The 16,482-nt window shown below is 47.3% G+C and overlaps 1 protein-coding gene across 5 annotated transcripts in view; it reads left to right on the top strand.

Annotated features, from left to right (window-relative positions):
- Nucleotides 1-16,482, top strand: part of HELZ (helicase with zinc finger) — a 236,890-nt gene that overhangs the window by 61,042 nt on the left and 159,366 nt on the right. For all 5 annotated transcript variants that reach the window (XM_053295358.1, XM_053295360.1, XM_053295359.1 and 2 more), the window contains exon 10: nucleotides 9,311-9,608. In XM_053295358.1, coding sequence (XP_053151333.1) covers nucleotides 9,311-9,608 — 298 coding nt within the window. The remainder of the gene's footprint in view (nucleotides 1-9,310; nucleotides 9,609-16,482) is intronic.

Genomic DNA, 16,482 nt, shown 5'->3' with positions numbered 1-16,482 from the left:
CCGCTTGCGTTCTCGACATCGTCAGTAGCATAGACAATCATGGCATCGACATCGATGGCACCTCTGGCGTTCTCGACATCGACGTCAATGTCTGCATCGGCACTGGTTGTGGCTGCAGCCGTAGGAAGGGTCCCTCGTCTACTTTCTCCAGCACAGACCCCATATCAGTCCCCTTCGACACCTAGAACACCAGGATTTGGTGTACAGGAGGGAGGATGTAGTACGGAACTACGTGACCTGCTAGACTCCGCTTCAAGTACTCTGTCGGGGTCCACTTTCCAGGGGTTCCTGAGCATAGGCCTTGATAATGAGGAAGAATCAAGTAGGCTGCCCAAGACCCCTTCTTACTCACCTTTACATCTCCAGATGTCAGGGCTACAGGTGCCTGCGTCATCACTGGATAATTCTGCAGGCGAACCCTTGGCATCAATGGATCACTCGAGACATCAGAGTGTACCTTCGGTGCAACCAACCCACAGCTGTGGCTTCCGTCACACTTTGCCAGGAGACTATGCAGATTACCTGCATTGGAAATCCCTGCAGGCATCCTCTGTGCCACAGCCGGCAATGCAACCAGTACAATCACAGGGGCCTGTTATTCAAGTGCCTATTATTCACGGCAAAACGTGTGAATGAGTTGACGGCACTTCGTATGGATAAGCCTTACACTCAATTCTACCCACACAAGGTAGTTATGCAGCTAGATCCGCGTTTTTGTATGAAGATAATGACTGAGTTCCGTTTAAATCAAGAGATAGCCCTACCTACCTTCTTCCAGAATGCGGAAAGAGATTTGGAAAGGGCGCTCCACTCTCTGGATGTGCAGAGAGCCCTGCTGTATTATTACCTAGACCACACCCACGGTTTCTGCAAAAGTAGAAAACTCTTTGTGTCATACAAAGGAAGGTGTAAAGGGCGCCCGATTTCTCGCCAGCGCCTTGCTCATTGGATAGTGGAACTTATCTTCCAGGCATATAAATGTCAAGGGGTCACGCCGCCCAGGACAGTGCATGCACACTCGACTAGGGCTTATGCAGCGTCAGCAGCCCATTTGTCAGGCATCACGATGTCAGATATCTGCATGGCAGCCACGTGGTCCTCTCAACAGCCATTCATCAAGCATTACGCTATAGATTTGAGGATGGTGAGGGAGGCAAATTTTGGAAGAACAGTTCTAAAATGGCTTAAGCTTAGGGTCAACTGCACCCACCTCCGTTAAGGGGTAAGCTTGCTAATCACCCATTCCTTATGGTTACAACGGATCACAATCCAGATAAACAGGTTGCTTACCTGTAACTTATGATCTGGATGTGATCCATTGTAGCCATAAGTCCCTCCCAGACCATCCCCGCTGCAGTGCTAGTTGGAGGAGGGAGGCTGTCCAACTTGTAGATCGTCCTGATGGGCGGTCTGCGAGAAACTGAGGAGGAGACACCCCAACCGCCACTCTTAACAGACACAGCACGGCACGTGCAGGCGGGGGCAGTCAAGAGGAGCTAATCAATCAGCCCGTGAGGTCCCTGTGCAGGCTCAGAACCCATTCCTTATGGCTACAACGGATCACATCCAGATCATAAGTTACACGTAAGCAACCTGCTTAACTCTGGGACTTGGTACATACGTAGGAACATGAGCAGAGATGCCTGCTCCTTATCTCTAATATGGGGATGATAATACTGGCCCATAAAAGACTGTTGTAAAGATTACTGCAGTAATGTATGTGAAGCACTTTAAACACTTGAACTCTGTTTTTGTTTGTTTGTTTATTTATTTATTTATTTATTCGATTTCTATACCGCCCTTCCAAAAATGGCTCAAGGTGGTTTACACAGAGAAATAACAAATAAATAAGATGAATCCCTGTCCCCAAAGGCTCACAATCTAAAAAGAAACATAAGATAGACATCAGCAAAAGTCACTGGAGGTTGGTGGGTAGGGCTGGTGGTGGGTAGGGCCAGTTACTATCCCCCTGCTAAATAAAGAGAACCACCACGTTAAAAGGTGCCTCTTTGCCAAGTTAGAAGGGTTACCAGCTGAGCTTATTCTGCCAGCTTTGAGATTGCACTTTTGCTATGCTCAGGAGCTGCACCGCAATGTGAGCTCCCAGTTTATGTTATACATGAGGACAAGTCACTTAGTTGAGAGTGGACTGGTCGCCCCTAGATTTGGGCTGCAAGTAACACAAATTGCAAAGGGGATTAGCTTCACACCCCCTCTCCCTATGTGGGGGCCCGGCTAAGCAGACTCCAGAACTAGCTACTGTGGGTTATCTGTCATCCGAGGTCATTTTGGACTTAAGGATGAACTCTAAAACTCCTCTCACCCTCTCGCAAGATAGATAACACCTGTTGCAATTAGGCCAGGAAGCAATTAGGCCAGGAAGGGAAAGCAGATAAAGACCAGTGCAGCAACCGACTCCCTCATGATAGGGATAGGTCAGGGACATAACTGAAAAGGTGCACATCAAAACTATTGGAAAGCCCCTCTTAGCACAGGATACTTATGGACGCACATGCACACTCCACTTGTCTTCACAATCAGCCTTGAATACAATAGGCGATTCACACCCAGGAAGGATGATCAGGCACTATGCATTCCAAGAAGCCTGTGTGGGCTACCCTCTTCAGTAATGTATGACAAAAGAAAGGTGTCCTCCAGGCTTGTTTTGGGATATAAGTATCTGTAACTCCATGACCCAGTGTACTTCCTTGTGCTTCACAGATGGGACTCCATCAGACTGCAACAAGAACTCCAGCAGACCACTTTGGTGTGCACCTCTCTATTGAGGCCTCCTAAGCTGAAATCAGTACCTGAATTGGCCCATGTACCAATCCAGCCAGTTTACCTAGCAGGTGCAGGAAGCTGGGTCCATCGAGATGCCATTCTTGTGGGCATCCCTCCACACTAATTCCTACAACTCTCCTGCTTTCCACTTCACCTCCCTGGATGGACACTAGTCTCCAGCTGCCCAAGTCAGATCTTTGTGAGGCCAGGTGTTATAGCCTATTGCTTGGCTCCTTCAGGGCTGAATCTATCCCTCTCTCTAATTTCTGAAAACTTACCCCCCTATCATAAAGTAACTCTCTCTAGCCCACCTGGGAATTTACACATAATTTGGAACTTTAAGCCTAACGTGCCTTACAGTCATCTGTTTTTAAACATTTTTGTATCACTTCTATGCTAGGACTGCCTAGTAACCTAGTCTTAATGCTTTTATTTGTTTTTCTTACAATAAATTCCTTTTGTTAATTAGAACTTCTCTCTCAAGCCGGTTTGCTTGAGTTCAGATGCTTGCACAAATTAAAACTGCTTGGAACTGCCTCCCCTTTTGAGCTAAGTTCCCCACATTCGCCCGGACTGGGGTTGTTGACCAATGCTCCCCGAGGCAGTTCCATCAACAGTTTTTGGTGGAGAAAGTTCAGGCAGTAGGCTTGTTCTCCTAAACCAGGACAAGCCAAAGAACCCGAAATTGGCCGTGCAAGGTTTTGACACAAGAAATCTCGGCTTTTTTCCTACTTCATTTTCTTTTTCTCACAATTGCACACGACACCTTCTCCCCTTCCACATTGAAAGGCAGCAGATAGATAGAAAGTTAGATCAGTACATTTGCCCTAAGTGCTAAAGTTAAAGTTGTCAGTTAGAGAGGTTAGTATTGCATTGTGTTCAGGTTAAAGGGAGTTCCCTGGTGGTTAAAGCAGGTGTCGCTCCTGAAACGTGTAACTTGTGTTTGTTTGTGCTCAAGGTTACTGAAGAGGGTAGCCCACACAGGCTTCTTGGAATGCATTGTTCCTGATCATCCTTCCTGGGTGAGAAGGTGTGAATCGCCTATTGTATTCAAGGTTAACTCAAAGGTTCCTTTCCCTTACAGAAGCTCAGCCTTTGCTAGGAAGCTCCTGCCTCTTTTTGCGCCTTCCTTAAGTTTAGAAAAGTTACTCTGGGTTTTTTGTTTGCTATTCTGCTATTACTCTAGGGAATTTTGTTTGTATTTTGTTTGTTTGCTCATTTGGTTTGCTTTTTAAAAGTTGTTTGCTCCAAGTCTGAGCTTTTTGGAAGTTTTTTGCTCTAAGAGTGAACCTGTGTAGGATTTTATAGGACACTTAGCAACTATGTTTTAGAAGTAGAAAGTTTGGAAGAAGGAAAACTTCCATTCGGGTGAGGAAAAAAACCCTTGCATTTCTACAAAGAGACAGGAAAAGCCTGTTCTGTCTGGTGCAGTGTGCAAAGCGTATCCCTAATTTGGACCCTATTCACTGTTTTGGCTCTTGAGGTTTAAAACGCCTGAGTGTCCAGCAGATTTTAGCTTTCACCAGTAAAAGATTATTAAATCTTGCTGCCATGTCCCTCCCTTTTTGGCTGAAGTTGGTTGCTTTCCTTGTCGCCATGCAAGTCTTAGCTTCTTGGAATAGTGTTTTGGCAGTGGCCACGAAGGTGTAAAGAATTTGGAAGTTGTTTTCCACTGACGAAGTAGATGTACCAGAGTTTTCTTGCCCTGCCCCCACAGTCATTTTGGAACCGAGCTGTCTAGCTGCAGAGCCTTGTTTTGAACTTCAAAATTGGGTTTTTGAGAGTTTTGTGTTTTTGGGGTTTTGAGAGTTTGGGAAAAACTGGTCTCTCTGGTATATTCTTTTTGCTGGTGGTCTTAGTTCCAAGTTTTGTAGCAACCTTTTTGTTAGATAGGAAGTTGATGAATGTGCTATGGCATGAAAGGAGATGTTTGATGGAAAAGTCTGAACTTTTAAATGCTTGTATCAAAGAAAGAGATTCCCTTAGCGCTGATCTTAAGGAATCTGTTAATATTGGCAGGGAACTTACTGCAAAGATAACATATTTGAGCAATCACCTTCACGTATTCGAAACTGTTAGACAACTTTTAACTAATGAAAATAGTGCCTTTAAAGAAAAGTTTGCAGAATCTAAAACTTATACCCAGCTCTTAGAAACCTGACACAATAAGATGCTTGGTTATGTAACTCAGCCTGCGAGAGAGAGGGACGCGAATAAGCATGCTGCTGTGTACCTTCTTGAACAGACCCGTCTCACTGCTAGCGGTGAGCACGCAAGTAAAATAGCAGCAATCTCTGGCCAACTGCGTCTCCCCTGGCATTCGAGCCTCTAGCTCCCCCTGCACCTCCATCCAACCCAATCCCTCCTCCTTCACCTACGGTTAAACCAGAGAAGGAGGCCCCTAGCGAAAGCTCCCTTCAACTCATCCCAGTCCAACCTTCTCCCCCTCCCTCTTGTATTGGTCATGCACCAGGGTGCTGTGCCAACAGAGATACTGCAACAGGGGACGCTCTGTTGCATCCCATAGTGAGACCAGATCCGGCCTTGCCATCAGGGGCAGAGGAAATAACTAGCTACCAAGTAGAAGAGGTAAACGGTACCGAAGTGCCTACCCCAGTAGCGCCTGTAGTCTATAGCCAAAAGGAGTCTGCCGTTAATGGTGGGCAACCAAACGTAACTGAAATGGCCAAGCTCTGGGCTGGGACCACCACCAAAGCCCAGTCAATAGCCACAGACATGGGGTTCCTTAATAAGGACATGGTGGTAAACTGGTTAGCTACCTTCATGTCTCTGCATCCCTACTCCACCGGCGCAGACATAAACCAGATAGGGACGTTAGCCTCCTACCAGGGGGACAAGATTACTCTCAGACATGGCCTAAGTCAGGCCACCAAATTAATCACGGATCCAGTCCTCTAGATGTGGGAAATCCTGGCCATCCTTCATCTGTGCGGAATGACTTTTGTTCTGAGAAGCAGTATCAAGGCAGTGTGGGCTCACCAGCATTCAGAATGGGGCCTTCCTGATTCAACCTGAGTGGGATCTAAAATCAACTGAGCGGACATCCAAAAACTTGTGAGCACGTGCATGTCTTAGAGGGAACAGTGCTTCTTTCTTCCTCCCCGAAGCAGCCACAGATCCCTGGCAGCAAGCTGTGCCAATAGTCTGGGCCAAGAGTAAAACTGAAGTTGGCTCAGTAAAAGGAAAAGGGACTGTTCTCACTGAAGGCCCTGATCTGGCCCCTCACAAAGAGAACATAGGTGCCCCCGAACCGGGGAGGCATCCCTTAAAACCTCCATTTCAGATTTTGAAAAACAAATAGTTCTGATGCATGTACAGAGTGCCAGCAACGCCCTCGTGGCCAAAACAGGAATTCAGCATTAGCCAATTGTTAAGGCCCCCAGAAGAAGCTCTTAAAGCTGGATTTCACCCTGGTTTTCTGACAGTTATTGCTCCCATGAATGGGGGGAGGTCTGAACAGGGTTTGGTGTAGTAAGAGTAACTGACAGCCACACCCTTCAAGGATCTCCCTGCCCTCACTCTGTACAAGTGGCAGAGGTATAGGCAATCATAACCATTTTAGAGTTTGAACCCCCAGATGTCCCTATAGCAATCTACACTGATTCAGACTGGACTACTAGAGCAGCTACAACATGGCTTCCTATCTGGCTAAGTCACGAAATGGAAGCCTCAGATGGTTGTCTCGTAGCTCATTCAGGAAAATGGCAGAAAATAGCAGAGCTAATTCAAAAAAAGACCCCAACTATGTGGTTCACCCACGTAGCAGCACATCAGAAAAAAGACAGACACAGCATGATGGAATAACAAAGCAGGTCTCCTAGCTAAAAAGGCAGCTATGCCCAGTAAACCTGGGAAAGCTGAGCCTCTCACCCCTGTCACTACATTCAGCAGTCAAAGTAAAACAAATCTCCACTCTGGACTTGACAAATCTCCACTCTGGACTTGAGCACCCTACAAGATGGGGACTCAGAAATTAAAGCTTTGCAGAAAATGGTTGAAGCAGATAGAAAAAATTGAGATGAGCGCCTCCCTGTCATTCTCTTGGTATTGAGAGGTTCTAGAGCAGTACACGGGTACAGCCTACATGAAATGATGACTGGATGCACTATGCATATGCCTGAGAGCTGGTTGCCAACCGTAGAAGCCCCCAACTCATGGGAACCTGTAATCATCTCAGAAAAATGGATTCAAGAACTCATCTAGCAGGTTTTAGACTTGCACCATCATGTTACACAAAAACCTGGTATTATTCAGCAAGACACAGACAGGAGGTTAGAATGGACAAAAACTGAACCTGTAGTTTCGAATGTCAGCCAACCAGTTATGTAAAGGAAATTTTCAGTCAGGGCACATTTGCTGTCTCATAAATGGGATGGCCCTGCTTTCATTGTACATAAGAGCAGCCCTGCTGGATCAGGCCCAAGGCCCATCTAGTCCAGCATCCTGTTTCATACAGTGGCCCACCAGATGCCGCTGGAAGCCACAGGCAGGAGTTGAGGGCATGCCCTCCTTCCTGCTTTACTCCCCTGCAACTGGTACTCAGAGGCATCCTGCCTTTGAGGCTGGAGGTGGCCTATACCCTTCCAACTAGTAGCTGATGATAGACCTCTCCTCCATGAAGTTATCCAAACCTCTCTCAAAGCCATCCAGGTTGTTAGCTGTCACCACATCTTGTGGCAGAGAATTCCACAAGTGGATTATGCGTTGTGTGAAAAAATACCTCTGTTTGTTGGTCTTAGATTTCCTGGCAATCAATTTCATGGGATGACCCCTGGTTCTAGTGTTATGTGAGAGGGAGAAGAATTTCTCCCTATCCACTTTCTCCACACCATGCATGATTTTATAGACCTCTATCAAGTCTCCCCTCAGTTGTCTTTTTTCTAAACTAAATAGCCCCAGGTGTTGTAGCCTTGCCTCATAAGAAAGGTGCTCTAGGCCCCTGGTCATCATCAGTCACTGACAGATCAGATCCCATCAGCGTATACTTGAAGTTGGGGTTTTTCGTCCCAGTGTGCATCACTTTACACGTGCCAACACTGAACCACTTTTGCCATTTTGTTGCCCACTCCCCCAGTTTGGAGAGATCCTTTTGGAGCTCCTCACAATTTTGGATTTCACTGCCCAAAAGAGTTCTAAACACCCTTTGTGCATCTAGGTGTGTATGTGTGTGTGTGTGTGGGGGGGGGTGACAGCAGTAAAGTCAAAGTTAGGTTGCATGTTGTATGCCTAATAGCGGTATGCACAAAACCGGTTTGCCCCGGTTCGGTTCAAATTCAAACAGGGTTCGAACCAGGAGGGGGTGGTTCGGTTTTGGTTTTGCTTGAACCCACCCTGGTTTGATTCGAATTTGAACTGTTTTGAACTGGTTTGAACCTCCAAAATTGGGTAGGGTGGTAGCTGGCACCCATGGGTACCAGCCACCCAAACCCCAAAGCAATCAAACACTCATACGATTTTTAAATGAATTTTTGAAATTTATTTTTATTTTTCTCTCATAGGGTATAATGGGACTCGAACCAGTCCATTATTCTCTATTGTGGAGCACCCATGGGTTCCAACAACCACCCAAACCCCGAAGCAATCGGACATCCCTGTGATTTTTTTAATGAATATTTGAAATATTTTAAATTATTTTTCTCATAGGGTATAATGGGACCTGAACCAGCCCATATTCCCTATTGTGGAGCACCTAGGGGCACAAAAGTGGGGTGGGTGGTAGGCACCCAGGGGTGCCTACCACCCACAAAACCCCAAGGCAATCGGACACTCCTCTGATTATTGGTGAATTTTTGAATTCCTCATAGAGAATAATGAGGATTGCAGCAAATGTATAGCTTCATGTCGGGGGGAAAGGGGTGTCCTAGAGTGGTGTGTGGTGTGAGGTAGTTCCCAAGGGGGCAAGGAAGCTATCAGAATTATTTGAAAGGAATAGGGCAAAGGGCTGATTTTAAAGTGATTTTTGAAGTTTATGTGTCTTTAAGGTTAGCAATGAGAGTGGATTCATGGTTTGTCACTGAAAATCTTATATGCTACCAAAGAATCTACAATCAGAACACTTCAGAAACAACAAAACCCACTACCCCATGGGTTAGCAACCCATGGGGGTGGTTAGCACCCTCTGTGCACTACACCACCACTCAATCTGGGCCACCCTCGCACCTCACAAGTGGCTTTTAAGGTTTTTCTCCATAGGGAAGAATGGAGGTTTCAGCAGCCCCATAACTGCACTTGGGGGGTTGCTGGGGTGGCCCAGAGCGAGGGTGCTAACCACCCCCATGGGTTGCTAACCCATGGGGTACTGGGTTTGTTGTTTCTGAAGTGTTCTGAGTGTAGATTCTTTGGTAGCATATAAGATTTTCAATGACAAACCATGAATCCATTCTCATTGCTAAGAGAGCAAAGAGAGCAAAGATGGGCCCACCGTCTTTGTTGTGTAAAAACTTATCTAATATTTTGGATTTAAAAACTCCACCACAATTATTTACATAGTTTTGTTTTTCCATAGCCTGCAAGGATGCTCTATCGCGTGGCACTACTTTATGATGCCCATCGTCCTCATTTCGGTATCACGGCAATATCTGCTGGAGATAGCACCACCCAGGTATCGCAAGAGGTCCCTGAAAACTGTCAGGAATGGATAGGAGGAAAGATGGCTCAGAATGGAATAGATCACTCTGTGTACAAAATCAGTATAGCCTTTATCACAGAAATCTTTGGGACATTTCGCCAAACTGTGGTATTTGACTTTGGGACTGAACCAGTTTTGATGCAACGAGTGATGATTGATGCTGCTTCAACAGAAGGTATTGTGGATATGCTTTTGTTAACATGCACATTTGCTGGAAACGTCTGTTATAGAATTTCTTGTTATAAGGTACCTGTAGGATGATTTTTAACATGCAACAGTAATATTCATGTTGCTAAATCTGAAAATTCTCAGAGGCTTTGTTCTTATATGTGATTTTTTGTTTTTGTTTACTGAAACTGTAATCTTGCTGTAGTCTCTGTTGCATTTCCCCATCATATTAAGAACTGACACCTCATGTTTTTACCATGTCATTGGGAGAGATAAAACAATGTTCTTTCCACTCTCTATAATGTATGTAGGGAGATTTTATCTCTCTCTCTCTCTCCAGCCACAGGTGCCTCACTAAAGTAAAATAAAGCTATTTAAAACAAACAGCAAGAATAATAACTATAAGACACAAAACAGAAATAAAATGATAAAACAGCTGCAATAAAATAACAGTAAAAACATCAGGATAAAACTAAAAGCAGCAACAAGTAAAATTATCCAGTCAAAGCCTGAGAGAACATAATTGTATTGTCTTAGACTGAAGTAATGAGTAATTCTATAAAATAAAATAAATAATTTTATTTATGTATTCATTTCAGCCATATTGAAGCTGTATTTTATGTCCGAATGGTGCTTGAAGTGGCAGCTTCCTAAAACCAATCGTAACAGCCAGAGCCCAATAAACTAAGTATCAGTAATGAAAACCATTGCACATTGTATGGTCAGCCAGAGGGAAACTCCTTTAAGAAAAGAAAAGTTTCAGTTGGCTGCTGAAATCAGATAAGAGGGTGCCACACAGATCTCTTGAAGAAGATACTGTGGAGGTATCCAGCAACTCCTATTAATTAATTAATTAATTAATTAAATTTATCAAATTTATCAAATTCATCAAATTTATACACTGCCCCAAACTTTCATCTCTGGGCAGTTAACAATAGCATAAAACAAGTTGAAAACATATACAAAAACTTAAAACAATTTAACAATTTTAAAATAAACCAGAGATTAAAACCTAAAAAAATTTAGGGAGCTGAGAAAGGACAAAATACAAAGTGCTAGTTATAACTTATAAAGCCCTAAACAGGCCCTGGGTATCTAAGAGAGGGTCTTCTTCACTACGAGCCCCATCGCCCATTGAGGTCATCTGAGGAGGTCCGTCTCCAGTTACCACCAACTCGTTTGGTGGCTACACAGAGACAGGCCTTCTCGGTCGCTGCCCCAAGAATGTGGAATGTGCTCCCTGCTGGGATACGATCCTCCCCATCTCTGGCAATTTTTAAAAAACGTCTGAAAACCCATCTTTTCGCCCAAGCTTTCTCAGCTCCCTAAATTTTTTTAGGTTTTAATCTCTGGTTTATTTTAAAATTGTTAAATTGTTTTAAGTTTTTGTATATGTTTTCAACTTGTTTTATCCAGAAGGATACTATGGTCGATAGTATTGAAAGCCACCGAGAGATCTAAAAGGACCAACAGAGTCACACTTCCTCTGTCAATTCCCAACTGGAGATCATCCATCAAGTCGACCAAGGCAGTCTCCACCCCATAGCCCACCCGAAAACCAGTTTGAAATGGGTCTAGATAATTTGTTTCCTCCAAGACCGCCTGGAGCTGAGAGGCCACCACCCTCTCAATTACCTTGCCCAGCCATGGGAGGTTGGAAACAGGCCTATAACTGCTCAACTCTGAGGGATCTAATGTAGGCTCCTTTAGAAGAGGTCTAATGATTGCCTCCTTAAGACAAGGAGGCATCCTGCCCTCCTTCAGAGAAGCATTTATTATTTCTACCAGGCTGTCTACAACAGCCTCCCTGCTAGATAGAACAAGCCATGTTGGACAAGGGTCAAGAGAACAAGTGGTAGACCTCACCACTTCAAGCAGCTTGTCCACATCCTCAGGAGTCACAAACTGAAATTGATCCAGTTGAATCACATAAGAGGAGTCATTAGGCACCTGCAGCTCAGACATCAAATTAATTGTGGTGTCTCTATCTAGGTTGGCCCGATTCCGAGAGATTTTATCTGCGAAAAACCCTTTAAACACATCGCAGCAGGTAACTGATGACTCCAAATTCTGGTTCAAGGGAGGGAAGCAGATACTAGTCCCCTCGCAACCCTGAACAACTCTGCTGGACGTGAACTTTTAGAGGCAATACAGGCATCAAAGAACCTCTTCTTTACCACATGTAACCAACCTCTTCTTTGCCACCCTAACCCTGATCATAGATCTTTAGATGTGCTCTATGTTGCAGTCTGTCAGATTCGAGCTAAATCTTTCTCCACTTGTGCTCCAGTCGCCTACCGTGCCGCTTCAGCCCCCGTAGATCTTCTGTATACCAAGGGGCCAAATTTGAAGCGGGTCGGAGGGGACGCTTGGGAGCAATCCTGTCTACTGCCTTGATGAGCGAGTTGTTCCCATTCTCAACCATGGCAAGAACAGGATCACTGGCAAAGCCAACACTGAATCCCTCCAAGGTGTCTTGGAATCTTACTGGATCCAGGAACATCTTCGGGCGGACCATTCTGATGGGCCCCTTGCTCCTGCGGAGGTGGGGAGTGGTTGTAAGTCCAGTCGGAACCAGATGGTGCTCCGTCCATGACAATGGGGAAATCACAGGGGTCCCCACCCACGGAACACCACCCTGATCAGAGTAAAACACCAAATCAAGGGTGTGGCCTGCAGTATGCGTCGGTCCAGAGACCACTTGGGATAGGCCCATAGTTGTAATGGCTGCTAGGAACTCCTGAGCTACCCCGGACAGATTGGTCCCGAAATGAACATTGAAGTCCCCCAGCACCAAGAGTCTGGGAGACTCCAACATGAGTTCTGCGACCAAGTCCGTGAGCTCAGTAAGGGATTCCGTTGGGCAGCGGGGCAATCGGTACACCAACAGAAGTCCCAATCTATCTCTGGTCCCCAAACTCAAGTACACACATTCAATATGGTCCGACACCCTAACAGGGACCCTGGTGAGGGAGATGTTATCCTTATAGACCACAGCCACTCCACCTCCCTGTCCACGTCTCCTCAGCTGCTCCTCTACAGAATATCCTGGAGTAAGAAGCTGGGACCAAACTGGACCACTAGCCTCCCGCAACCAAGTCTCGGTAATACATACCAGGTCGGCCCCTTCATCCATGATCAAATCATGGATGAGTTCAGATTTATTTTGGACTGGCCTGGCATTACAGAGGAGCAGGGTAAGGCTATGTGAGTTGTTGGCAGTGCTCCCTGAGGTCAGAGAGCTGTCAGGACAGCCAGAAGGGGAGACAGCTATTAAATGTCTGACTACCCTTCCCCAACAATATGGTCTGATACCCCAACAGGGACCCTGATAAGGGAGATGTTATCTTTATAGACCACAGCCACTCCTCCTCTCCACCCACGTCCCCTCACCTGCTCCTCTACAGAATATCCTGGAGGGAGAAGCTGGCACCAAACTGGACCACTAGTCTCCCCCAACCAAGTCTCAGTAATACATACCAGGTCGGCCCCTTCATCCATGATCAAATCATGGATGAGTTCAGGTTTATTTTTAACCGACCTGGCATTGCAGAGGAGCTGGGTAAGGCTATGTGGTTTGTTGGCAGTGCTCCCTGAGATCAAAGAGCTGTCAGGACGGCCGCAAGGGGAGACAGCCATTAGATTTCTGACTACCCTTACCCTAGAATGGCCTGATGACCTGCCAACGTTACTACTTCTATTCCCCACAACCACCGGGGTAGCTGCCCCATAGACAACAAAGGCACCCCCTGTCCCCCATCTCCAGATGAACTCAAACATATAACTTCAACCCAAGTCCAAAACTGCTTAAAACTGATTAAACAGAAGCCCTCTAGCCCTCCCCCTCCCCACCAAAGTGGCTCCCCCAAAGGGGCGATCCCCTTTGGTGTTGCTCCTTTGGTGGTGGGCCCGCCGCCACAAGGAGCCTTCCTATAAAGCAATAGGATGAGCCTTCCTAAAAAGCCCAAAACTGAGCAGGTGACCTGAGGAAAAGCTGATTCACCCAAGGGCTGGTCCCAGTCCTGCCCACATTTCCCACAGATGTTACCCTGAGGATGCAGCCCCACAGGGGAAGCAGAAACAGGCGGGCAACAGCAGAAGGAACCCCAGCAACCACCTGGTCTCTCACTCCAGGCAGCACTGGGTGGGAAGTGGATGGACTCTCCCTCTTCCTCTCTTCTGGGCTTCTAACACCCTTAAGTCACAAGGAGCCTTCATATGAAGTCCAAAAGTGAGCAGGTGACCCGAGGAATAGCTGAGTCCCTCAGGGGCTGGTACCAATCCTGCCCACACTTCCCACAAATGTTACCCCTTATGGGCTTAGATTGGATCATTTTCAGTTTGTGACTCCTGAGGAAGTGGACAAACTACTTTGGACTGTGCACCCTACAACTTGTTCTCTTGACCCTTGCCCAGCTTGGCTTATCTCATCTGATAATCATAATTAGAGAGAATCTGGAAAATATTATAAATGCTTCTCTGAGGGATGGCAGGATGTCTCCTTGTCTTATGGAGGCTATTATTAGACTACTTTTGAAGAAACCTGCATTGGATCCCTCAGAGTTAGCTAATTTAAGAACTGTTTCTAACCTTCCATGGTTGGTCAAGGTGACTGAGTGGGTGGTGGCCTCTCAGCTCCAGGCAGTTTTGGATGACGTGGATTATCTAGTCCCATTTCAAACTGGCTTTTGTGTGGGCTATGGTCGAGACTGCCTTGGTCGGCCTGATGGATGATCTCCAACTGGCTATTGACAGAGGGTCTGTGACTCTGCTGATCCTTTTGGATCTCTCTGTGACTTTCAGTACCATCGACCATGGTATCCTTCTGGACCACCTGAGGGAGGTGGGATTGGGTGGCACTGTTTTACTGTGGTTCTGCTCCAACCTCTCTGGTAGATTCCAGATGCTGTTGCTTGGAGACTGTTGCTTTGAAAAGCGAGAACTGGAGTTCCACAAGGCTCCATACTGACTCCAATGCTCTTTAATATCTACATGAAACCTCTGGGAGAGATCCTCAGGAGGTTTGGGGCTGGGTATTATCAATATGCTGATGACACCCATATTTACTTCTGCATGTTGACCTCATCAGGAAATGGCATGTCTTCCCTAAATGACTGCCTGGAGGAGGTATTGGGCTGGGTGAGGGATAACAAACTGAGGGGTTGAATCCAAATAAGACAGAGCTACTGACTGTGGGGGCTTCGGACCCGAGAGATGGTTTAGATCTGCTTGTTATAGAAGACACTTCCTCTGAAAGGTTAGGTATGTAGCTTGGGAGTGCTCCTGGACCCAAAGCTCTCCCTGGTTTCTCAGGTTGCGGAACTGGCCAAGAGTGCTTTTTATCAGCTTTGGCTAATATGTCAGCTACTTCGATTTCTAGAAGTGTCTCTGTGGCTGCCCCAGTGCTTTGGAATATGCCCCCTGCTGAAATTAGAGTATCTCCTTCTCTGTTTGTTTTCTGGAAGACTCTCAAGAGTCTCCTTTTCTCACAAGCTTTTAATTAGAATTAATTTTAACTAGCCGACCCGCCCAGAACATCTGTGCTCTCTTTGGGGCTGGCTGTTCCCCCCTCCCTCCCTCCCGCTGCACTCTCTTGCCCCTCTTCCTCCCACCCCACTCTCTTGCCCCCTCCCCGTCCCACCCTATTCTCTCTTGTCCTCCCTCCCCCCCACTCAGTTCTCTCCTGCCCTCCATCCCACCCAGTTGTCTCCTGCCCTTCCTTTCCACTCCTGGTCCACTCTCTCCTGCCCTCCCTCCCCTCCCCCTGCCCCACTCTCTCCTCCCCTCCCCCCTGCCCCACTCTCTCCTCCCCTCCCCCCTGCCCCACTCTCTCCTCCCCTCCCCCCTGCCCCACTCTCTCCTCCCCTCCCCCCTGCCCCACTCCCTCCTCCCCTCCCCCCCGCCCCACTCTCTCCTCCCATCCCTCCCCTCCCTCCCCTCCCCCTGCCCCACTCTCTCCTATTCTCCCTCCCCTCCTCTTGCCCTACCCTCTCTTGCTCTCCCTCCCCTCCCCCTTCCCTCTTGCCCTCCCCTTTCCTCCCCTCCCCTCCCTGCACTGAGTACCTTACCTCCGCTGCTACAGGCCAGGCCCTCCTTACCGGGTGGCGGGTGGCCAAAAGGCCCCCCACCGCTGCCGCTCCTCCTCCCGGGCAGCAAACAGGGAAGTTTCGCCGCCCGGTTCCCTCCTGCCCCGGCCTCCCACAGGCACCACCGCCGGCCCACCTCTGCAGCTGGGCCCGCAGGCCCGCCACCGGGCCGAGTACTGGCTCCGCGGCTCACCACGCCTCCCAGTGCCAGCCATTTCCAGCGGGCTGGCCTGCTGCTGCGCGGCCACGGCCAGGCCCACCGCCGCCTCACCTCCGCAGCCAGGACCGAGTACCGAGTGCCTACGCAGCTGCCGCCTGCCTCCCAGTCACAGTGCCAGCCAGTCCCAGCAGGCTGGCCTGCCGCCGCCATTGGCCTGCGCCCCAGCCAGTCAGCTGGCTTGCTGGGACGCACATTCCATGGCACACCCAGGAGAAATAAATATATAGATAATTTGTTTTATATTGTCGGGGCTGTTGTCAAGTGGCAGTACCGTGTTATACAAACAGCCTATTAAACAAGTGGATGTGATTGTACAGACATGTAGTTTGCCCCTTGTATGCTTTGTTGTTAAAAGTCAATCAGGGATAGCTCCTGTCCAACTGGGATCAACGCAGGGTGGAGGGAGGCTTTTATGCCATCATGATCCTGATTCAAATCAGGATCTTCTGTGGTTGCTGTTTTCTCCAAGAGGAAACCTAGAACTTTATGCTATAGAGTGCTTTGTGGGTTGTAATAATCCTTTTTGCATGTACTGTATGTTGGCCATCCTATTGTTTCTCTTTTTCTATAACAGC

The sequence above is a fragment of the Hemicordylus capensis genome, chromosome 2, assembly GCF_027244095.1.
Source record: "Hemicordylus capensis ecotype Gifberg chromosome 2, rHemCap1.1.pri, whole genome shotgun sequence".
In the NCBI taxonomy this organism is placed as follows: domain Eukaryota; kingdom Metazoa; phylum Chordata; class Lepidosauria; order Squamata; family Cordylidae; genus Hemicordylus; species Hemicordylus capensis.
Note: the sequence above shows the minus strand (reverse complement) of the source record. Positions and strands in the feature narration are given on the sequence as shown.